Source organism: Mobula hypostoma, chromosome 4 (assembly GCF_963921235.1).
Source record: "Mobula hypostoma chromosome 4, sMobHyp1.1, whole genome shotgun sequence".
Lineage (NCBI taxonomy): Eukaryota > Metazoa > Chordata > Chondrichthyes > Myliobatiformes > Myliobatidae > Mobula > Mobula hypostoma.
The window spans coordinates 123,647,861-123,672,234 of NC_086100.1; the positions used below are offsets into that span (position 1 = coordinate 123,647,861).

The 24,374-nt window shown below is 41.3% G+C and overlaps 1 protein-coding gene across 1 annotated transcript in view; it reads left to right on the forward strand.

The window, feature by feature from the left end:
- The window catches only part of ednraa (endothelin receptor type Aa), a 57,847-nt gene that overhangs the window by 23,170 nt on the left and 10,303 nt on the right, over positions 1-24,374 (forward strand). The window contains exons 3-5 of the mRNA XM_063046448.1: positions 4,197-4,395; positions 13,857-14,009; positions 18,403-18,536. Coding sequence (XP_062902518.1) covers positions 4,197-4,395; positions 13,857-14,009; positions 18,403-18,536 — 486 coding nt within the window. The remainder of the gene's footprint in view (positions 1-4,196; positions 4,396-13,856; positions 14,010-18,402; positions 18,537-24,374) is intronic.

A 24,374-nucleotide genomic window follows, 5' to 3' on the forward strand; every position in this document is an offset into this window, starting at 1 on the left:
TTTTTCATAACCTTACCTGAAAGATCCACCTCATAACCTCTCTTTGTCTCCCTGATTTCCCTCTTAAGAGTAATGTTAATCCTTTAATAGTCCTCAAGAGATTTACTCATCCTCAAACCTCCAAAGTATCCTTCCTTCATTTTCAAGGCGAAAGCCTTAACATCTCTCATCTGCCAAGATTCCCTGTGCTTGCCAGGTTTTCCCTTCATCCTAATGGGAACATTCTGCTTCTAGACTTCTGACGTCACACTCTTAAAAGCCTTCCATGTGCTCTTCATTCCCTTTCCTCCAAACAGGCTCACTCAATTGATCCCTGCTAGATCCCGCCTCGTTCCCCCAAAATGAGCCCTGCTCACTTTAGTACCCTATTTATATATATGTCAACTCAGGAAACTTTCTAGGGCACATTACACACCTCATCCACAATAAGAGAGCCCCACCTGAGAGACCCTCCCCTTCTTGTTCCTAAGGTTGATCCATATGGCCTCACTGGACAATTCCCCTAAGAATGTCATCTCTAAGTACTGCTGTAATGTCGTCCCTTATCAATAAGGCATTACCACTTCTCACCTACCTGCTCATGTTACACCTATAGTGGGGATTTCTGTGCAGAACTATCAGAGTTCAAATTTCAACGCACAGTTATTATCAAAGTATGTATGCTGTATTCAGTCCTAAGAATCGTCTTCTCCACAGACAGCCACAAAACAAAGAAAACTGCGGAAGCTGTTCAAAGAACCCGCCTCCCCCCACTATCAATGTTACCAGCAGTGGTCTTGGGTGATTGAGTGACATGCTCCTCTTAGCTGCACAAAGTGATCTTCTGCCTGAGGCAGATATTGCCCAGCCACCTTTCTGAACTGTGACCCTCTCCAGCTTGCATATGTGGGTGGTCTTTGGATTGCAAAGGAGCTTCAGCAGCTTCCCATATCCATTTTGCTGCAGATGCCTGAACAGAATGATAGAAGTGCCGAACCATAAAGGTTGTTCAACCTTTCATCTGGTGTCTGTTCTACTTTCCTCTGTCACATCAACAAAGCAGAAGCCCACTGCTACACAAATTAAAAGAAATTGTATGGTAGTTCAACTGTACTGCCTGACGCAGGCACCTTCACGCACCTGATTAGCACCCAGAAAATGGAGGCACAAGAGGCTGCGGATGCTGGAATCTGGAGGAACAGACAATCTGCTGGGGGACTGTCCCTAAGGAGTTTGTACATTCTCCCTGTGACCACATGGTTTCCTCCAGGTGCTCTGGTTTCCTCCCACAGTTCAAAGACATACTGGTTGATAGGTTAATCGGTCATTTAAATTGTTCCGTGATTAGGCTAGGGTTAAATTGGGCGGTGTGGCTCGCAGGGCCAGAAGGGCCTATTTCACACTGTATCTCAATAAGTGAATAAATAAATACTCAGCAGGTCAAGCAGCACCTGTGGGGGCAAAGGAATTGTTAACATTTTGGGTCAAAACCCTGCATCAGGACTAGGAGTGGAGATAAGCAGTATTCCTTAAGAATTATTTGAGGTTACATGGCAGTGTGGGTGTTGGGAACAAAGTGGGGCTTGAAAGAAGCTAATTTCTTTATCCTCACTGACTCTTGATTTTTTACCTATCTTACACCACACCTTCCTCCACCGATGACTGGCTTCACAAGTTTAGGACAGGGCCTAATACTTGAGCTCAGGCTGGTGTCAACATCTGATCTGGAGAGGTCTTTTTTTGTCGAAATAAACAACACTTGTACATAGACCTTACGAACAGGAGACGTTCCTGACGTAAAAGCGCATCTTTTAGGCGGTATGCCTTTTGGTCTGTACATCTAAATAGAATCTGCATTAAATCAGATCTCACAGCACAGGAGCTGATATCCAAAGTTGCTGTATCTATTAACTGACCAAGGAACAGATGGAGAATTCATGGGGAACTGGGAAAATGGAAAATTGAGAAGATCTCACACCCAAAGTCATGAATATTTAAATAGCATCAATACATGGAATACACATGGACTATCATACATATTAAAGCTACCAGGGGAATGAAGCTGGATGCATTTTAGGAGGTGCAATTGTTTCGCAATTAGCTCTCTCAATATGCCATGTTTTCTTTAGACTATTTAATTCTGGAGGTTAACACTCAGCAACCAAACATCAACCCTTCACCATCACCCAATCACCTGAACTTCACCCTTTAGATAATCATTTCTGCTCTGAGCTTACTTATACTTTCTCCTGCTGCTCCATTGCAGAAAATAGAAACGTAGAATTTTAGGACCCAGAGGAGATTGAAACAGTAGCCTTATTTGCTCAATCCTGAGCTCCCAGTGGGAAATTCAATACCATTACGTACTTAGATTCCTTCCTGCACTGAGCAACACGAAAATAATTGCTTCAAAAGCTTGGCCCCAAGAAAGGGCTGAGAACAGAGTTCATGAAGTGGCTGAAACTAACAGCAAGGATTTACGCAAAATCCGAGTAACATCAAAGAGAAGGAAGTTGGAGAAAATGCTGTTAGCAGAAACTAAAGTAAATAGAGTGGGAGGAGGTTTACTGGAGCGTAAACAACAGCACAGAGGAGTCGGCAGTGCAGTCTGCTATTCCTGTCCTTCACATTCTGTTCAATGTGCCCTGCTTCACTTTTCAGCAAATACTCCAGGCAGTGACCTGTGGAAGTGAGGAAAGGGTGGATGGATTCAGTTTTTACCCTGGTGCAACACCTGCATGATGCTTGGATGTCAGAACCAACCCTTGTCCATTGGAGAAAAAATTGGATTTTGTCACAGCCAGACTGGTCAAAGCCTTTCAGGTTTCAGAATGACTTCAACATCCCCATTGGCAGTTTAGACTACCTATATCAACTTCTCAGACTAGTCTCTGCTCTGGCAATGTCGGACCAGGCTCTACATTCCATCTATCAGAGCATTCCCTGATCCCACTATTGGACCAGCACACCACTGTCAGTCTGATCTCTGCACTCCCACTGATGGATTTGTCTCTCCATTCACAGTGTCCATCCAGCCTCTCCATTCCCACTGTCAGACCAATCTCTGTGCTCCCATTATTTGACCAGTGTCTCCACTTTCATTGTCAGATATGTCTCTGCTCTCCTCCTGTAAGACTTTTCTCTTCACTTCCACCGTCAGTCCGGTCTCTCCGTTCCCACTGTCAGTCCAATCTCTCCGGTCCCAATTCCCACCGTCAGTCCGGTGTCTCCGTCCCCACCGTCAGTCCGGTCCCTCTGTCCCCGCCGTCAGTCCAGAGTCTGGTTTCCTGTAGTTGGACCAGTCTCTGCTCAACCACTCAGGCTTGTCTCCCATATGCAGGACTGTCACCTCTCTGACTATGTTATAGTCATAGTCATAGTCATACTTTATTGATCCTGGGGGAAATTCATTTTCGTTACAGTTGCACCATAAATAATTAAATAGTAATAAAACCATAAATAGTTAAATAGTAATATGTAAATTATGCCAGGAAATAAGTCCAGGACCAGCCTATTGGCTCAGGGTGTCTGACCCTCCAAGGGAGGAGTTGTAAAGTTTGATGGCCACAGGCAGGAATGACTTCCTATGACGCTCTGTGCTGCATCTCAGTGGAATGAGTCTCTGGCTGAATGTACTCCTGTGCCCACCCAGTACATTATGTAGTGGATGGGAGACATTGTCCAAGATGGCATGCAACTTGGACAGCATCCTCTTTTCAGACACCACCGTCAGAGAGTCCAGATCTATGTTGATTTTTATCATAAGGTTCTTGCTTAATGTTCTCATTTGCATGACTGCAATTAGAGGCAAAAAATTTCAACCTTCATTCTTTTCAGTCTTTGCTATCTGGGCTGCATATTTTCCATTTTACGTACTGCTTATGTGACAGAAACAGTTTGTGAAGGATTTCAGAGATGTTTTGAGAAAATTGCTTTCCAAAAGTTAACATCACAATATATGAAGTAAATGTTTGAATAGGCAAGCATTAGGAGCAGGGTACGGTATTGCCAGGTGAGTTAGACAGTGGTAGTGGACTGATGAAAATTTTCCTTCTGTGTTTGGCATCCTTCAATACATTTATATTTAATAAGTAACTTATATCCTAAATATTTTTGAATATTTACTCCCTATGGACAGGTTATTGAGGATACTGTTTTAAATAATGATCCATCATGTTTAAGAAAACTTAATAGAGATTTTTCTGTATATGACACAGGTACCGAGCTGTTGTCTCCTGGAGTCGAGTTCAGGGGATTGGAGTACCCCTACAGACAGCGTTAGAGATCATTGTTATCTGGGTTCTCTCTATCGTCTTGGCTATTCCTGAGGCCATGGCCTTTGACATATATCCACTGCAATACCGAGAAAGGTTGTTCCATGTCTGTCTCCTTCTTCCAGAAACACCATTTAATAAGGTAGGACTGCTCTGAAGAACAATAAAGATGCAAAATATCACCATGTAAAATAAAAACAAGAAAGCTGTAAAAACTTAGTGATTTTATCTATTATAAACTGGTAATTGCATTCTATACATGGTTTGCATAAGTAAAGACTAGAAAAGGGTTGAAATGAAATGCTGAGATTATTAAAACAGGTATCATGAAAGCAAATAAAATTCAGGCCATATGAAATTTAGTATCCTTACTAGTTGGTATTAGACACTTGATGCACTAGGTTTGGTTTCACTTCCTGGTTGTGAACTCATGGTTTCTTACTGTCATTGGCAGAAAGTGAAATTACTTACTCACTGCCCATTACGGCACTGGTGTTTAGGGCTGCAATGAGGGTCCTCCATCTCTGTCTGTATGGAAGGGTTCTTCATTGCTGTTTCCATAGCTATTGTTTTTATGACCAGTCAGGATTGTTAGCCTTAAGCTGAACCCCTGAACCTGGAGGACCAGTGGACCACTCTTAGTCTGGCCTCTACCCTTTGTCCTGTTGGCATGGGTGACCCTACCAAGAGCCAAAGTACTCCTGGTCATTGAGGCATGCAAGCATCCAAGACCCATGACAAGGTTGTGGTCCTAGAAGGTAAAATGATCTAGGAGTAAAACCAATTTTGCAGTAACTATAGGTTTCTCAACAGGTGATTAACATTAAAGTTTCCCCTGTTAACTTGAAGATTGCCTTACATATTTAAATCTGCTCTTCATTTACATAAATACTAGCACACATGATTGCTTCCTACTTTACAATGGGTATGTCAGTGGGACAAAAGAACTCTACTGAACAGTAGAAGGGGCAAAGAAAATATTTTAACCAGATTTCTTTTCAAGTGGTTCTTTACTGCTGTATAGTTTTCATTTTCATTTCATTCACTTCCAGCAGAAGTGGTTGAGGCAGGTTCGATGTTGTCATTTAAAATTAAATTGGATAGATATATGGACAGGAAAGGAATGGAGGGTTATGGGCTGAGTGCAGGTCGGTGGGACTAGGTGAGAGTAAGAGTTCAGCATGGACTAGAAGGGCCGAGATGGCCTGTTTCCATGCTGTAATTGTTATATGGTTATATGTTTTGGATGTTTTTTTTAGTATACACACATTTTGGGAAGCAGTCACTTGGAAGCAGTAAAGGCCAAAAATCGACAAAATCAGAAAAGCCCAATCTAATAGAAAGAGTCTCAAAAGTACATCAGAATAGGGCTGATGAGACCAGATTTGAAATAGTACACATGGCCCAGCATTAAGTTATTGTGCTTAGGTCATGGAGATCACTATAACTACTCCAGTAATTTGTACTTCCAGAGCCAATGTAACATAGTAAAATGCTCAAAGTCATTCCAGAGGAGCACATTCAAACAACAATTGACACTTAACCATATAAGGAAACATTGGGGAAGATTACCTAAGGTGTGTTTCAAGGAGAGTCTTAAATGGAGAGAGAGCAATTTGGAAATGGAAAGGATCAGAGGGGTGTTTCCGGAGTGTAGGCCTTGAGCACTGGAGGTAGAGCCACAAGGGACATTGTTGAGAGTCAAAAGTTCATATGCGGTGGGTTTTAGGGTTGAAAGAGCTACAGAAATGAGGATGGGGAAGGTATGAAGAGATTTAAATACTAGCAAGAGAACTTTTAAATTGAGACAGTACTTAACCAAGAGCCATTACAGGCTAGCAGACACAGAAGTGTGGCTTGAGTGGACTTAGAGGCTGAGTTTGATGACACTGTTAGCCCATTCTCTGGAGCAGCTAGAAGGATAGGTTTTACACTCAACTTTCTGAAAATTTTCTACCAACCCACCCGTACTCTATAACACCATCCTCTGACAGTACAAATTCATGCCAAGACCATGAAAAGTGTGGAACATTTCTCAGCAAAGCACAGGTGGACATCAATGCCAAAATTTACCATTGCCTTCAGTGCGCATCACAGCCTTAGGCAACTGAGGAAAAGAGTGTTTGACGAATAAGACCTCAAGCCTGCCAAATGGTCTACCTACCTTCTGAATACTTCTGAAACTTGGACTATCTACAATAGGCACCTCAAGGCACCGAAAGGATGTCATCCTCCAAATTCACTGAAGTGCTATCTTGAACATTAAGTACTATTGTTCTCTTCCAGACCATTATCTCCACCAGCGAGGCTCTTGTTACACTCAGTGAGATCTATTGAGCAGGCCACATCATTTGCATGGAGAATACCATTCTCCTGAACAGACGAGGAAAAGAAATCAAGGATATGTATAAATCTTACTAAAAAATTGCAGCATCTGCATTGACTTGTGTGAATCTATGGGCCAAGGCAGGTTGAAGTGAAAAAGGATCATCTGAGAAACACTGAGAACCGTGAGCAATTACAAAGTATCCACTTCACAGCCCTGCCAGCAACTTCCTGCTCCATTTGTGTTAGGAGTCTGCAGTTCCCCCATTAGCAACCCGCAGAACTTAACTAAAAGCAAGCCAGTCTTGATCCTGAGGGACTGACAAAGAAAAAAGAGATGGGTAAATAGTGCACGGAAGAATCAGGAAAAAGGCTGTCGAGTTTTGGGTGACCTCGGTTGAAAACATCTCAAAAGCACCCCATTCTCCTGTAAAATTGTGAGATATTTTATCATCAAACACTGCTCGGTTGTTTTTCTACAGTCTGATGAAGGGGGTACCGTTATTGTTGTCCCAGATGTCCTTGAAGGACTCTACAGTAAAGTAGATTTTTAAACATAGCGAGTTCCAGGAAAATCCCTTGGAAATTTTATTAGTGAATGGATGTGGCTAGTGCCACTTGTTCACTGCGGACCACAGTTTCCTCTAAATGAACACAAAACGGACGGATAAATGTTTTACTCAAGCATCCAATTGTAAGTAAGCAAAGTACAGTTCTCATTGAAAATACATCAATTGTATAGCATTCTTTTTGCCCCATTATCACCAGCAAGTTAAATTCACTTTACAGGCCATAAACCAAACAATTCTAAATTTATTAAGATAGCCCCCAGTCGCTTCATTTTAGGTAGCCCTTATAACCTAGCTAGCCTGGATAATAATAAAAAAAAGACTGAAATCTTCAGCATGTCAGGTATCGGTCAATTTAGCAGCCAGTCAAACCTACTGCTGCCTACATGGATGCGGGCTTTCTATCAATTATCTTAACTGGTCCAGTTTCAATATTTTAGCTGTAAGCATGAACAAAAAGTCCTAATATAAGTATCACATATGGATATGATGCATGAAAGAACAGTTTATCATGAAAGACAGAAGGAAGTTTGCACATTTTTATCTGCAAACAGGATGTATTATACCATGCATCCTCATGCTGTGAAGTTATTTTTCCCACATTTTAAAGACATGTTTTTGTTGCATTTCAGCCTTCAATTTGGCTGCATAACCATGATCCTCTCGAAGCGTATCACCCATGGAGATACGTTGGATCAGACCCTTACCTGAGCAATAGTTCATCTTCGGTCTCAAGGTTCTAAAATGATTGGCATGAGTATCAGACAGCTTGAGAATTTTACTTCCTTATATAGTAATCTTTTCTTAAAATAGCTAAACTATTTGCCAGAATATTATCTCTTAAGTGGCAAGCATCTCTGCAGTCACTATATTTCAGTTTGTAACCTTAGTTTCCTTAATATAATCATTTGTCCCCATGCAGAATTTTCCTTATTTTCTTAAATTAGTATTCCTACATGGAATAGTTCCCATCCTCACTCTGTTCCAGAGGAGCACAGATGTGCTTTTCCAATGAAATATCATCCATCATAAAGAGCAAACTGTTAGCAGATTCAACAGGATTGTATCAAATGTTGTTGGGCCTCGTTCGCCTCAGTTTGAACCTCTGACTACTCCAGGGACATCCAGAGAAAAAAATAACGAGTCTTTTTCTCTTGCACAGTAAACCATCTCCTCCAGCAGCACCACATTTATATCCAGCATGCAATGTGCTCCTGCTGTTTGGTATCACTGAAGGTGTCAGATGTCTTTGTTAATCCCATTCCCCACGCCTTTCCTTTCCACACTAAAAGGACGTCCCTCTATTCGGAGAGTGTGTCCTCTGGGAGTCTAAGACCAGAGGACACAGCCTCAGAATAGAGATGTCCTTTTAGAATGGAGATGAGAAGGAATTTCTTTAGCCAGAGAGTGGTGAATCTGTGGAATTCATCGTAGAGGCCAGATAGTTAGGCATGTTTAAGTCAGAGGTTGATAGATTCTTGATTAGTCAAGAATATGGAGAGAAGACAGGAGATTGAGGCTGAGAGGGAAAATGGATCAGCCAGGACGAAATGGCAGAGAAGACTCAATGGGCCAAATGGCCTAATTCTTCTCCTATATCTTATGGTCTTAGACAGTCAGACCTACCGCCAGATTCGGTTAGGGAAATCCATTTGGAAACAACAATGGCCAAATATCTGTAAAATCATTAAAGTGATAGGAGTGGGAATTGAAAATAAAATTCTCGACAGGGCAATTGTATAAGAACAAATACAAAATGAGGAACATGGTTCCAGTTCTTCTTACACAGACACCTGCAAGCCATGTCCAGCTTTGGATCAGCAATTCTCTCTCTAGTTCTTCCTTTTCTGCCCTTTTGCCCTCTCTGAGTTCACTTTCTCACTGAGACTACCTCGTATGCTGTTGACTTCATTCCAAATAAACAGCTGGCAATGATTTCCCATTTGGCTACATGCAATACTCTATTCAAGAACACCGTCACTGATTATGACTGTGATGAAAAGTTATTCCTTAATTACTCTTTAGCTTTGAATATGATCGTCAGTGAGTGAGAAGGTTGACAAGCTAGCGCTGATCATGGAGGAGATTTTAGCCTTCATTTTCCTTTATTATTTGAAAAGATTTCCCTTAGTGAAGTAAATAACTCAAAGTTTTTAATGCAGGGTCATTTCCTTTATATTAAGTATCATTGGGTTACTTTAGAAAAATACCCAGTTCATGTTGTAATGTAAAAGAACATTTTACTCTGTCAAATATATGACCCTGCAGGCCAACCTGTGTGTTGCTAACTCATCAAGTAGCAGGATTGCATTGTTATGCATGAAGCTTTATGAAACTGATCGAAGTGTTCACTTCAGAGCTGCAGTTATCATTAGAGCAAGCACACCACTGCTTGGAAGTGGAACAGCTTGCAGTGTGCAAATCTGCATTGCTCTCCTTAAAGTGTGCCTTACTCTTCCATGTCTGCTGTACTTAGATTAGACTATTCCAGCACTCTTCCTCTCATTTACCATCATTCATCTGAGGTCAAAATCAAGATGTCATGTGCACAAGTACAGTCATAGAATAATAGAGTAATACAGCACAGAAACAGGTCATTTGGCCCAACTATTCATGCTGACCACAGCATTAACCCTGCTAGTCTCAGTTACCCACTTTTGACATTTAACTTTCCAAGCCCTTCCTCTTCATGCAGCTTTCCAAAGGCCTGTTAAATGTACCTGCCCTGACCAGTTCCTATGACAGCTCATTCCAGGTATTCACTAACCTCTGTGCCCAGGTATGCTCAGGTGCAATGGAAGACTTGCTTTAAGCAGCATTGCAGGTACATAACATCAGATACACAACATCCACGAGAAAAATGTAAATTATACAAGAAAAAACTCAATTAGAGAAAAAAAATCAAATTCCATTGTAGGGCAATGTGGTCATAGAGTCATTTCATTGAGGTAGTGATTAGAGCTGTGCAGGTTGGTTCAAGAACCAAATGGTTCAATGAAATTAGCTGTTCTTGAACTCGATGGTGTGGGACTTGAGACTTCGGTGCCTCCTATCCAATGGTAGATGGCATGGCCCAGGTGGTGAGGATCTTCTCTACAGCCTGTCCAATGGTAGATGGCATGGCCCAGGTGGTGAGGATCTTCTCTACAGCCTGTCCAATGGTAGATGGCATGGCCCAGGTGGTGAGGATCTTCTCTACAGCCTGTCCAATGGTAGATGGTATGGCCCAGACGGTGAGGTTCTTTTATGATGAATGTTGCCTTCTTCAGGCAGCTCCTCACATAAGTACTTCTGATGATGGGGAGGGGTCTGTTTCATGCTCTTAGATTGTGCAAGTCCCAGCCATTTATCATCTACATTTTCACTGACCTACTTTAGCTGCTAGTTTAGCCGTGCTTTGATTTCAGTTTTCCTTGCCTTTGCTTTCTAAACCTGGTGCTTGGCCATTGTTTTCACCATAACCATCTCAAGCTCTGCTGCTCTCTGAGATCTGAGTTCTCATCTGACTCCACACACCACCAGTATTGATTTCTCACCATTAACAATTTTACCTCCAGCTGCAGGGCCTTCAGTTCTAGGAATTCCTCCTTTCGTGCTTTTTTGCCACTGTATCTCTTCTTCTTTCTTTAAGACATCTTTTAAAATCTACCTTTCTGTCTAAACATTTGATTTCTTTTTCATCCTTTGGTGGCTTGTTTCCCAAATTTGTTAAAGCAGCTGTGGCATGTTTCGCTACATTATTAAGGAAAAAGCTGGCTTGTTGTTATTCCTGCAATTATTCCTATCGAATCTTTTAACAGCCAGCTGAATGGCTTACTGTAAGCATTTCTTTTAGGGAATGATAAATCATAGCTAAATTATTTTCGTTTTGGTTTGGAGTGACTTTGAACTGTTTTGTGCTCCTTCCTTGGTCCAGTTTCAAACTTAATTAACTGAGATCTCATATTGTAGGATTTAAGAAAGAATATTAAGCTTTAATATTTAACACAGAAACAAAAACAATTACACAACCCTCAAGCTCTACCTGAAATCTTTGTTCGAATCTGTAACCCGCTATCACCCCTTGCGAAGAGGTGCCAGTATCCATAACCTCTCTTCCAGAAAGAGTGTTAATGTCTCCATTCTCCCTTCCAGGAAGTGCCAATAGTTTCCTATCCAGGAAATGTGCCATTGTGTCTGACCACTGCAGCCAGTGCCATTAAGTCTTGATCTCCATTTCCCTCCACCCCAAAACCTCAACCCCTCCCAGTGAGCAGCACAAACTTGTCTGTTACCTCCATTTCAGTCTCAGGGAAGGAAAATCATTGGAACATCTGTAAAGGTACAGTTTCCAACCAGTTTGCACTCTGGTGCAATGAGCCATTAACCAAAACAATCACTGATCACCATTTATGCCTTCCCAGCAGAAGTAAATAGCTATAATGAAGGCAAGTGTATCAGAGCAGCTAAGAGGGAGTTATACAAGTACTTAAGAAACCGTAGTGAAACAGAGTGTGAATATGAGATCACCATGGTTTGTTACAATCTGGAAATAATGCTGAAAAGCCTTACTCTATACCAATGCTTAATGACTCTATGAATCTGAATACAGTAACTGCGTAACTTTTTATTGATGAAGCAGAACACATGTGACTATGATCATTATATTTACTCTCACTTCCCAAGTAGTAATCATTATTTAAAACACTGGTGTTTTTTTCTTGATCTGTTAAGCATTGAAATATCTTCTCTCTGTTTTGTATCTTTTTGGTTAATTCTTTTTAATCTGAATAATTAAAATATATTTTTACCTCTCAAAGTCATAAATACTCATGCATTGGGGCCAGAAGGCAAATATGATGAAAACTTCTTTGACATGAAATCTTCATGTCTGTCATGCATATTTGTCCTCATGGTTTTTGATTGTGTTCTGCAAACAGGAGTTGGATTACATGACAAGCATTATACAAATCAGAGCTTTCGTCACTCAGTAATGAGCTTCCATAATACAATGCTGTGGAAGGGTTTGCAACTAATCATAGTTTATCAAGTGTTTAAAAATGTATTACAATTAATCAAGTAATTAAAAATAATTACAAAATAATAGTGACTATAATCACATTTTAATCAATAGCAAAATTCTGATATGGCTTGCCTCTATAGAGATATCATTTAAAATAATCATGTTTAGATCCCCTTGCCAGTTTGCTCCTAATTCTGTTAATCCTACAGTTTTATCAGATCTACATTGATTTCCAACCTACTAAAATGAGTCTCATTCAATTAAATATTTGTACTTTTGATTGCTGTTTGTCCTTTCCCCTAACTAATCAGAGTGATAGGTATATGTTCTCAAAATGACATAAACAATGTTGGTCACCAACATACTGATCAATGAAGTTGAGAACATACCACTGCTCAACCCAAAATGCTCTACGATTTCCTCTGTAAATATCATATTTGCAGCTACAGAAATGACCATCTATTCTCCTATGATTATTGCATTCCCCCCTTCCCTCCTCTAGAGCAGTGGTGCAATGACTCTGATTCTGGCTGGACACATTGGATCAAACTTCTCCCTCTCTACTGTTCAGAGTTGAATGCCAATTCAAGATTGAGATCCACCATCCTGCACCACCTGCTTGTTCTTTCATTTCCAACTGCCATGTTATTTAACTTTCATGTTAGTAAATTGTTAAAGCTGCATTCTGTTTAAGATCAATCCATATGACCATCCCCTCGTAAAAACTTGGTAAGAGATAGGCTTTAAGTGTCATCTTGGAAGCAAAAAGAACAGGTGGAGAAGTTCTAGTAGGAAATCTCAAAGATTATTTCCAAGGCAGATGGAGACATGAAAACCAATAATGGAGCAGGATGTGGTGGTGCATGTGGCCAAGGGAAGCCACGGAAGGATTTGAAAATCAAATGAGAACTTTAAATTAGTCTGGACCAGAACCAGAAGGGGTGATGGTGCACAGAATGAGCACATTGAAAAGCTGTTGGAACTTAGAATGAAGGTAACAGTGCTTTGATGAATTCAAGTTTGATTAACTTAAGGGGGAGAGGTTGGTGTGGAAGATGGGAGGACAGTAGAGCATTGGAAATGGAGTCTTTGGCTTACAGAGATGTGGATGAGATCATGAACAGCTCACAATCCAGGACAAGGTGGTGTTTGCAATGTGACAGAGGTAGAAGCAGGAGGTCATGTAGATGGCACAGGTATGAGATCAGAAGGTCAGCTGTGGGTCTGATTGTACAAAGATTGTGAATATTCTGATACAGTCACACACAGTGCAGGGAAAGGGATGGAATCGGGGACTGATGATATAGTCTTTGGTCATTTGAGTACTTAGTTAGAAGGAATCACAGCAGTGATAATAAAAATCAAAGGATAATCCAGAAAACCAAGTTTACTCAGATACTGCCTGATCGAAGGAATCTGTCTAGAGTTAAGACGGGAAGCATCACAGCTGAAATCTCTGCTCCAATCTGTGTCCCTGCTATCCCTCCAGAGAAACATTGCCCGTCAACTAGAAAAATCAGCTATTTCTTTTGCCAATCTTTAATGTGTCCTGCATGGCACTTCTCACATATTGAACTGTGAGTTTCAAATTTAAAACAGGATAATATATCTGAAAATGCTGTTTATGTGGATAACAAAAATGAGCAGTGTATTTTGTTTGGCTGTGTCTTGTTTCCATCTAACAGAAAGTGATTTGTTTTCTTACAGTTCTACATCAACGTGAAGGACTGGTGGTTGTTTGTGTTTTATTTTTGCATGCCGCTAGCCTGCACTGCCTTCTTTTACACTTTGATGACCTGTGAGATGCTGAATAAGAGGAACAAGAGTTTGAGGATCGCTTTGAGTGAGCACTTGAAACGGGTAAGATCTTTGGCTCATCCATTAATATAAAAGATTTGTGTCAATTAAACTGACCCAGCTTCCTAGTTTCAATGAGTTCTGCTCTCCTAAATTGTCTCCAGTAAGTTACATGCCTTTCAAACCCCTCCTAGTTACCTACAGTGAAAAGGTCAACTACATTGCTAATAATTCCAAAAAAAAATTCACAAGGCCAGTCTAACAATCTTACACTTTTAGTGGAAAGACCAAAATGAGTGAGAGAGATGTGGAAGTACCTGAAGTTGTTCTCAATATAATAGCAATTCTTCAATCCCATTTGTTTAATGCTCCTGTATTATTTCTTTGATGTACAAAATCCCGGGGAAGCTCAGCAGGTCAGGGGCATCTATGGAGGTGAATCAATAGTCGGCATTTCGGGCCAAAGCACTGGCTGTTTATTCCCCTCTGTAGCTGCTGCCTGACCTGCTGAGTGCCTCCAGCGTTTTGTGTGTGTTATTCTGGATTTACTGCATCTGTAGAATCTCTTGCATTTATTATTACTTCATTGTATTTTTGCTGGTCAGCAAGAAGTATCGTAAGTTCATTATCAGGGACACTGGAGAAAGGACACCAGCTCCTAAAAGATGAAATATGCACTTCTAACCATTCTGTATTTAGCTAAACAAAGTGCACATATATCTTTAAAAATAAAAAAAACTATTGATGATAAAAAAAAATAAAAAAGCAGAAAATGATAGAAACACTCTGCAGGTCTGTAAAAGGAGAAACAGCTACGTATCAGATTCAATATCCTTCATCAAATATTTGTTGGGTGTCTTCCCAATAATGATACAACATAGCATGACAAGTTCATGGTCCAGATCCTACTGCTAAGACAATCCCAGAGTACAGGGATGTTCCAGTAGGAAATCTCAAATAGTATTTCCAAACTATCAGGTCACTATGCAGTTGGTCTTACCTTGAAATCCAGCAGTTTACTAATCTTCCCAAAAATCTCTGGTGCTATAAATTATGTTAAATGGTCAATATTGATTTAGCCACTGGTGAGATTGGTGGGGAAGAATGAAGCAGGGATTGAAAGAGATCCAACATCATGACAGGGAGGTTTGCTAAATGTTGTTGGAGTGGATTTGAAGGGGAAATAGGACAGAGTACAGCAAGGGTGAGATAGTTCAGTAGGCAGAAGAATGAGACAGAGATCAGTACAGTAGACAGATATAGAAGGAAAACTATGTTAGTTCAGTTGGCAGAGCATGCATGGATTTGATAAGGCACTTTACAGGAATGCAAGGCTGCAATATATCAATGAGGAGCCTCAGCAGTAAAGCAGATAAACTAAGAGTTGTGATTAATTTAGGATTATGATATTATTGTTGTCACACAGACATGGGTGAAAGATGATCAAGACTGACACCTCAGAATTCCAGAATACAACCTTCAGATGCAATATGGGGAGGGTTTAGATAGGGTGGTTGCATTTAAATATTAATCTGGGGGTCTGTTACTGGAGCAAGGAAGTAGGAAACCTCAGAAGTTTCTTCAAATGAGGGTGTGGATGGAGTTCAGAAAAAACAAAGGGCAGTCACTCTTCTGGGAGTATACTGTAGGCCTTCAAAGAGTCAGTGGGGATGGTGGAGGAGTAGATATGTCACTAAAACACAAAGAAATAGTAAGTTAATAATAGTAGAGGATTTCAACTTCCTCAATATTAACTGTGATTATTTCAGAACGAAATGTTTAGAGGAAGTAGATTTTTTAAAGTGTGTCCAGGAAAGCATTTTAAGCCAACAGAGCACTGGTGGGCAAAAAAAAAGATCCCAAAGCACTTTATAAATACGTACATTATGGGCAAGAGAACAACAGGGGTAAAAAGTAGGGTTTGACAGTATTCAAAATGTGTCAGGATTGAGGAATTAGGTGAAAGTCTTGAATTAATATTTCTTTTCTGTATTCACTCTGGACGAGAACATTGTGGTTGGAGAATTTAGGGAGGGGAACAGTGCAATTCTCAAATAAATTATCATTGAGAAGGAGGATATGTTCAATGTTTTAATAGGCTTAAAAGTGTATCAGTCCTAGAAGACAAACAGGGAGATTGTTAGGACTTCGGTAGAGATTCCCAAATCTCCTCTGAATGCACAAGGGTGCCTGATGACTAGAGGACAGCAAAAATGAGTTAGGTAATTACAGGTGGGTGTGTGCATCATCAGTGGCAGGGAAATTATTGGAAAATATTACTGGAATTAATCTGCACAAGGAGAGAGGGGGACTGATCAGGGATAATCAGCAAGGTGGGAAATCCTGTCTAAGTAATTTGATTGATTTCTTCAAGAAGTTAACTTAGTGCGTTGATGAGGGAACGCAAGGAAATAAGAGTAGGAGTAAGCTATTAGGCCCATCAAGCCAGTCCCACCATTATTGTGAACATGGGATACAAAACTACGAGGGACATAGACAAGGTAGATAGTGAAAAGATCTACTCATTACATTTATTATCATTGTTCTTTGCTAGCTGCTCGCAATATCCTTCATCAGATATATCTCCTCCTGCCCAGAGACTTATCTGTCCTAATGTTAATCAAAAGCTTCAGCACATCCTCTTTCTTGACACCGACATATTCCAGCATAACAGCCTGCCTCACACCGTCCTCACATTCACTAAGGTCCCTCTCGCTGGTGACTACTGAAGCAAAGTATTCATTACGGACCTCTCCTACCTCCTCCATCTCCAGGCATATATTTCATCTTTTATCTTTGATTGGTCCTACCCTCATTCTATTATCCTCCTGTTCTTCACGTATGTGTAGAACACCTTGAGGTTTTCATTAATGCTACTCACCAAGGCCTTCTCATGTCCCGTTTTAGCTCTCTTCAGTCCATTCTGAAACTCCTTCATGACTATCTTGAAACTGTCTAGAGCCCTGTCTGATCATTGCTTGCTAAACCTTAAGTATGCTTCTTGTCAGCCATGATTCCCTCATTTACCATCTTTTTTCCTGCCTCAATGAGACAAACCTACCCAAAGCCTCATGCTCACCCGGCATTTTGGAAACAGTTATCACTTGACCAGGATCATTACCTAGTACCAGATCCAGTATGGTCTTACCTCTAGTGAGTCTGTCTACATATTGTGTTTGGAATCCTTCCTGGACCCACCTAACAAACAAAGGCCATGGGCAAAAAATGGAAGATGAAGGAGTACCCAGTGGTTGGCACAAATACAGTGGGCAGAAGGACTCATTTCTCTACTGTATGACTCCATTAGTCAATGAAATAAGTCTCACTAGTGTTAAATTGTGAATAGGTCAAAGTTCAAAGTGAATTTATTATCAAATATGTCACCACATACACACCTGAGATTCATTTCTTGCAAGCATATTTAATAAATCCAATAGCCATAATAGGATCAATGAAAGACTACACCAACAGGGCAGCTAACCAGTGTGCAAAAGGCAACAGACAGTGCAAATACAAAAAGAAAGATAAATAAGTAAATAAATCAGCAATAAATATCAGAACATAAGATGAAGAGTCCTTGAAATAGAGTCCATAGTTTGTGGGAACAGTTCAGTGATGCAGCAAATGAAATTGAATGAATCTATCCCCTTTGGATCAGGAGCCTTATGGTTGAGGGGTAATAACTGTTACTGAACCTGGTGGTGTGAGTCCTAATGCTCCTGTACCTTTTTTCCTGATAGCAGCAGCAAGAAGAGAACATGACTTGGGTGGTGGGGATTCCTGATGGACATAGCTTTCCCGCAACAACATTGCATGTAGATGTGCTCAACTGTGGGGTGGGCTTTACCCACCATGGACTGGGCCATCCATATTCACTATTCATTTAGGGGCATTGGTGTTTCCATATCAGGCTGTGATGCAGCCAGTCAATATACTCTCCACGACACATCTATAGAAGTTTCTCAAACTGTTTAATGTCATGCCAAATCTTTGCAAACACCTAAGGAAGTTCTTCATAATTGCATTTACGTGCTGGGCCCAGGACAGGTCCTCTGAAATGATAATACTGAAGAATTTAGAGTTACTGACCCGCTCCGTCTCTGATTCCCCCGATGAGGACTGGCTCAATGACCTCTGGTTTCCTCCTCCTGAAGTCAATAATCAGCTGACATTGTTGTTGTTGTGGTACCACTGAGCCAGATTTTCAATCTCCCTCCTATATGTTGATTTGTCATTACTTTTGAATCAGTCTTTGACAGTGGTGTCATCAGCAAACTTAAATATGGCATTGTAGCTGTGCTTAGCCACACAGTCATTAAAGTAAGTCCAACTGTTTGATAAATCTAGGCCTTCATGTTACAGATATTTGGTTTGAGATATGTCTTTTTGGCTTCAGGCTACATTTAAGTGGTTAATACCCATTGAACTGAAGCGTCCTTGTGTGTTTATTTTTCAGCGCCGAGAAGTAGCCAAAACAGTTTTATTTTTAGTTGTGATTTTTGCTCTGTGCTGGTTCCCTCTCCATCTTGGCAGAATTTTAAAGAAAACTATTTTCCGTGAAGCTGGCCCGAAGAGATGTGAATTCTATAAGTAAGTTAGACCAACAAGTTACATTTTCTTTATGTAAATCTTGAATTCCCTTTCAGGGATACTGACATGAATTGTTAATAAGTTCATTGAAGTTTCTTCTTCTTCAGACGTACCAAAATTATTAACCTGTTTAAAATTACTAACTTGCTATCAGAAAGGGGAAAGGCAGTTTAAGTATACAAGCACAGAAAGGAACTTATAGTTGTATAGAAACTTTAATGTATTAAGCACTTCTTAAAGCATATTCACCACAAGTGTATCCTCAGAAGGCACACCATTGCTAAGATGTGAATTTACAGTGACAGGTTATCTGGGGATAAGTGAGCTGGCACTCAGACTTTGTCTCCTCCAACCTGCCTGTAAGCTCAGTCTCCTGAGAGATAGCCTGCTCCATTTCCAGCCATTACTGGCCTGAATGCTGAAGCCACACACCCGAGCTTGATGGCTATTAAAGCCGTCAAATGGCCAGCACGGCCAGAATATGCAACAGGGAACAGAGTACATGGGAAAACTTTCCAAAGAGAAAGATTTCTTAGATCATTCATTAGTTAAGAAATGTAATTTCAGTACATAACTCCTGTCTCATTTTCTGACTTTATCCAGGGAAAATGTTCTGTTTCTCCCTTTAAGTAATTAAGCCCAATGTCTTTCTGGTTTCATGTGCTTTTATTTTGTAAAAGTACTCCAGGCTCAGAGCCACATTCACTTTGCATTTAAGCAAGTCAAGCAGGATCTATGGAGAGGAATAAACAGCCAGTGTTTTAGACCAATAACATTCATCAGATGCTGCCTGACTTGATGAGTTCTGCCAGTATTTTGTGTGTTTTGCTCAAGATTTCCAAACAACTGCAGAATCTCATATGTGTATTTAAAAATACATATTTCCCAAAAAACACCATGTTCTTTGTTAACTTGTTTTTGATTTATCTGGCAATGAGGAGTTTCCTTCCATTTACTCTGTGTCCTTATAATGTGTTGGGCACGTGGCCAAGTGGTTAAAGCGTTTGTCTAGTTACCTCAAGGCTGCTAGTTCGAGCCTCAGCTGTGGCAGCGTGTTTGTGCCCTTGAGCAAGGCACTTAATCACACATTGCTCGAGACTGTGTGACTGTGCGAGGAATGGCGCCCCACATAGAATTCCAATATGTGCCATTTTAAGGAATAAAAATGCCTGACGCAGGCCTCTCATGGTCTGAGTCGACGTTCCCTCCCTCCCTCCCCCCCCCCTTATAATTCATCAGTTCCTCTCACAACTTCTTCTGTTCCCTGGATAACAACCCCAGCTTCCCCTGTTCATCGACATACCTAAAGTGCTTCATCCCTGGAACTATTTTGATAAGCTTTCCCAACTTTCTTCATGCAACTAACAGCTGGAGGGACTGCAGTAATGACAGCTGTTGCTCAAGTTTCAATGCATGGAATTTAAGCTCCTGCAGCTGGCAATAGTTCCTGCAACTGTGATTGTCCAGGAATCCACTGTACCACATTGAGAGATCTGTCCCACAAACTTATCAAGTAACAGCTTGCCATGGTCATGCTCATAGATTCACACTTAAAGACGATGTGCTAGAGTCCTACATCACAAATCGGAGCAAGAAAGACCTAACACAATTGTCGATGCATGGTTATATTTGCTGCAGAGCCAATTTATGGTCCTCGATATGAGCTCCAAAACCCATAATGTATCATGGCAACAGGTCAGACATGGGCTAGGAAACCAACAAATCAGTTACCCAGGCTCCCATTCTGCTACCTGCCACTACAATCATGTCAGAAAGGATAGATTCAGGGTACATAAGGCAGTTGAAAGCTGGATATCAGCCTGGATTTCAGTGCAAATAGAAAGACGGGGACTGAAGGTACTGCAAACACTGCAATATGGAGGGAGAAAAAAAACAAGCTGCAGGAAGAATTCAGCAGATCAAGCAGCAGAGGTGGAAGGAAGGGGAGCATCAACATTGTGGGTCAAGAGCCTGTATCAGGACCAGGAGACTAAAGGGGAGATGGCCAGCATAAAGATGTGGAAAGGGTAGGAAGAAGCAGGAGCTGACAAGTGCAGGTGAAATAGGGTTGACTGGAGGATGGAGCCAGGAAGGGCACAGATAACAACAGAGGCTGGGAGGTGATACGTGGAGACAATAAAAGGCTGCAGATGATGGAATCCGGTAAGAAAGTAAGGTGATAATTGAAACCTGGCAAGGGATGAATGCCGGGCAAATGGGAACAGCTGGGGGAGGAGATATGATATCTAGTGGGTTGACTATAAGGGTGATAGGCAGCTAGAACCAAGTTGGATGTGGGTACCAGAGGCTGGGGCTGAGGGCAGCTGTTTAAAAAGAAGGGAATATCTGAAAGAACCCAGCTGCATAAGAAGCAGAGATAAAGGAACAGAAGGCTGTGTGTTACCTGAAACTGGAGAAATCAGTATTCATGTTCCTCTAGTTTGCATCCTTTACATCATGGGGCATCTTTTCCAATGACTTCTGTTAGTTGTTTCCATAACTAGTGGCTTGGGCCTTTTTTTTTTAATCAAAAGGCAGACAAAAAGATGAAAATGCCAATTTAGCTACCTTCAGTCAAGGAAGGAATTTTTTAAAAACTGTTGGCCCTAGCTCTCCTCCAGAGCTAAGAGATCATCTTGCCATTGACTGGTACACTGAGGATCATTCCCACCTTCAATGAGCAGCTGCTCTTTAATGCCTGTCATAAGGCCCATTCAGTGCCAATGGCAGTACAGGTGAAATAGACCCTTCTAAATCTCTTTTTTCTTTAATATAGAAACATAGAAAATAGGTGCAGGAGTAGGCCATTTGGCCCTTCGAGCCTGCACCGCCATTTATTATGATCATGGCTGATCATCCAACTCAGAACCCCACCCCAGCCTTCCCTCCATACCCCCTGACCCCCGTAGCCACAAGGGCCATATCTAACTCCCTCTTAAGTATAGCCAATGAACTGGCCTCAACTGTTTCCTGTGGCAGAGAATTCCACAGATTCACCACTCTCTGTGTGAAGAAGTTTTTCCTAATCTCGGTCCTAAAAGGCTTCCCCTCTATCCTCAAACTGTGGCCCCTCGTTCTGGACTTCCCCAACATCGGGAACAATCTTCCTGCATCTAGCCTGTCCAATCCCTTTAGGATTTTATACGTTTCAATCAGATCCCCCCTCAATCTTCTAAATTCCAACAAGTACAAGCCCAGTTCATCCAGTCTTTCTTCATATGAAAGTCCTGCCATCCCAGAAATCAATCTGGTGAACCTTCTTTGTACTCCCTCTATGGCAAGGATGTCTTTCCTCAGATTAGGGGACCAAAACTGCACACAATACTCCAGGTGTGGTCTCACCAAGGCCTTGTACAACTGCAGTAGTACCTCTCTGCTCCTGTACTCGAATCCTCTCGCTATAAATGCCAGCATACCATTCGCCTTTTTCACCGCCTGCTGTACCTGCATGCCCACTTTCAATGACTGGTGTATAATGACACCCAGGTCTCGTTGCACCTCCCCTTTTCCTAATCGGCCACCATTCAGATAATAATCTGTTTTCCTATTTTTGCCACCAAAGTGGATAACTTCACATTTATCCACATTAAATTGCATCTGCCATGAATTTGCCCACTCACCCAACCTATCCAAGTCACCCTGCATCCTCTTAGCATCCTCCTCACAGCTAACACTGCCACCCAGCTTCGTGTCATCCGCAAACTTGGAGATGCTGCATTTAATTCCCTCATCCAAGTCATTAATATATATTGTAAACAACTGGGGTCCCAGCACTGAGCCTTGCGGTACCCCACTAGTCACCGCCTGCCATTCTGAAAAGGTCCCGTTTATTCCCACTCTTTGCTTCCTGTCTGCTAACCAATTCTCCACCCACACTAATACCTTACCCCCAATACCGTGTGCTTTAAGTTTGCACACTAATCTCCTGTGTGGGACCTTGTCAAAAGCCTTTTGAAAATCCAAATATACCACATCCACTGGTTCTCCCCTATACACTCTACTAGTTACATCCTCAAAAAATTCTATGAGATTCGTCAGACATGATTTTCCTTTCACAAATCCATGCTGACTTTGTCCGATGATTTCACCGCTTTCCAAATGTGCTGTTATCACATCCTTGATAACTGACTCCACAGTTTCCCCACCACCGACGTTAGGCTAACCGGTCTATAATTCCCCGGTTTCTTTCTCCCTCCTTTTTTAAAAAGTGGGGTTACATTAGCCACCCTCCAATCCTCAGGAACTAGTCCAGAATCTAACGAGTTTTGAAAAATTATCACTAATGCATCCACTATTTCTTGGGCTACTTCCTTAAGCACTATAGGATGCAGACCATCTGGCCCTGGGGATTTATCTGCCTTCAATCCCTTCAATTTACCTAACACCACTTCCCTACTAACATGTATTTCGCTCAGTTCCTCCATCTCACTGGACCCTCTGTCCCCTACTATTTCTGGAAGATTATTTATGTCCTCCTTAGTGAAGACAGAACCAAAGTAATTATTCAATTGGTCTGCCATGTCCTTGCTCCCCATAATCAATTCACCTGTTTCTGTCTGCAGGGGACCTACATTTGTCTTTACCAATCTTTTCCTTTTTACATATCTATAAAAGCTTTTACAGTCCGTTTTTATGTTCCCTGCCAGTTGTCTCTCATAATCTTTTTTCCCCTTCCTAATTAAGCCCTTTGTCCTCCTCTGCTGAATTCTGAATTTCTCCCAGTCCTCAGGTGAGCCACTTTCTCTGGCTAATTTGTATGCTTCTTCTTTGGAATTGATACTATCCCTAATTTCTCTTGTCAGCCACGGGTGCACTACCTTCCTTGATTTATTCTTTTGCCAAACTGGGATGAACAATTGTTGTAGTTCATCCATGCAACCTTTAAATGCTTGCCATTGCATATCCACCGTCAATCCTTTAAGTGTCATTTGCCAGTCTATCTTAGCTAATTCACGTCTCATACCTTCAAAGTTACCCCTCTTTAAGTTCAGAACCTTTGTTTCTGAATTAACTATGTCACTCTCCATCTTAATTAAGAATTCCACCATATTATGGTCACTCTTACCCAAGGGGCCTCTCACGACAAGATCGCTAATTAACCCTTCCTCATTGCTCAAAACCCAGTCCAGAATAGCCTGCTCTCTAGTTGGTTCCTCGACAGGTTGGTTCAAAAAACCATCCCGCATACATTCCAAGAAATCCTCTTCCTCAGCACCTTTACCAATTTGGTTCACCCAATCTACATGTAGATTGAAGTCACCCATTATAACTGCTGTTCCTTTATTGCACACATTTCTAATTTCCTGTTTAATACCATCTCCGACCTCACTACTACTGTTAGGTGGCCTGTACACAACTCCCACCAGCGTCTCCTGCCCCTTAGTGTTACGCAGCTCTACCCATATCGATTCCACATCTTCCCGGCTTATGTCCTTCCTTTCTATTGCGTTAATCTCTTCTTTAACCAGCAATGCCACCCCACCTCCCCTTCCTTCATGTCTATCCCTCCTGAATATTGAATATCCCTGAACGTTGAGCTCCCATCCCTGGTCACCCTGGAGCTATGTCTCTGTGATCCCAATTATATCATAATCATTAATAACAATCTGCACTTTCAATTCACCCACCTTATTACGAATGCTCCTTGCATTGACACACAAAGCCTTCAGGCGCTCTTTTACAACTCTCTTAGCCCTTATACAATTCAGGCGCTCTTTTACAACTCTCTTAGCCCTTATACAATTATGTTGAAAAGTGTCCCTTTTTAATGCTTGCCCTGGATTTGTTGGCCTGCCACTTTTACTTTTCTCCTTAGTACTTTTTGCTTCTACCCTCACT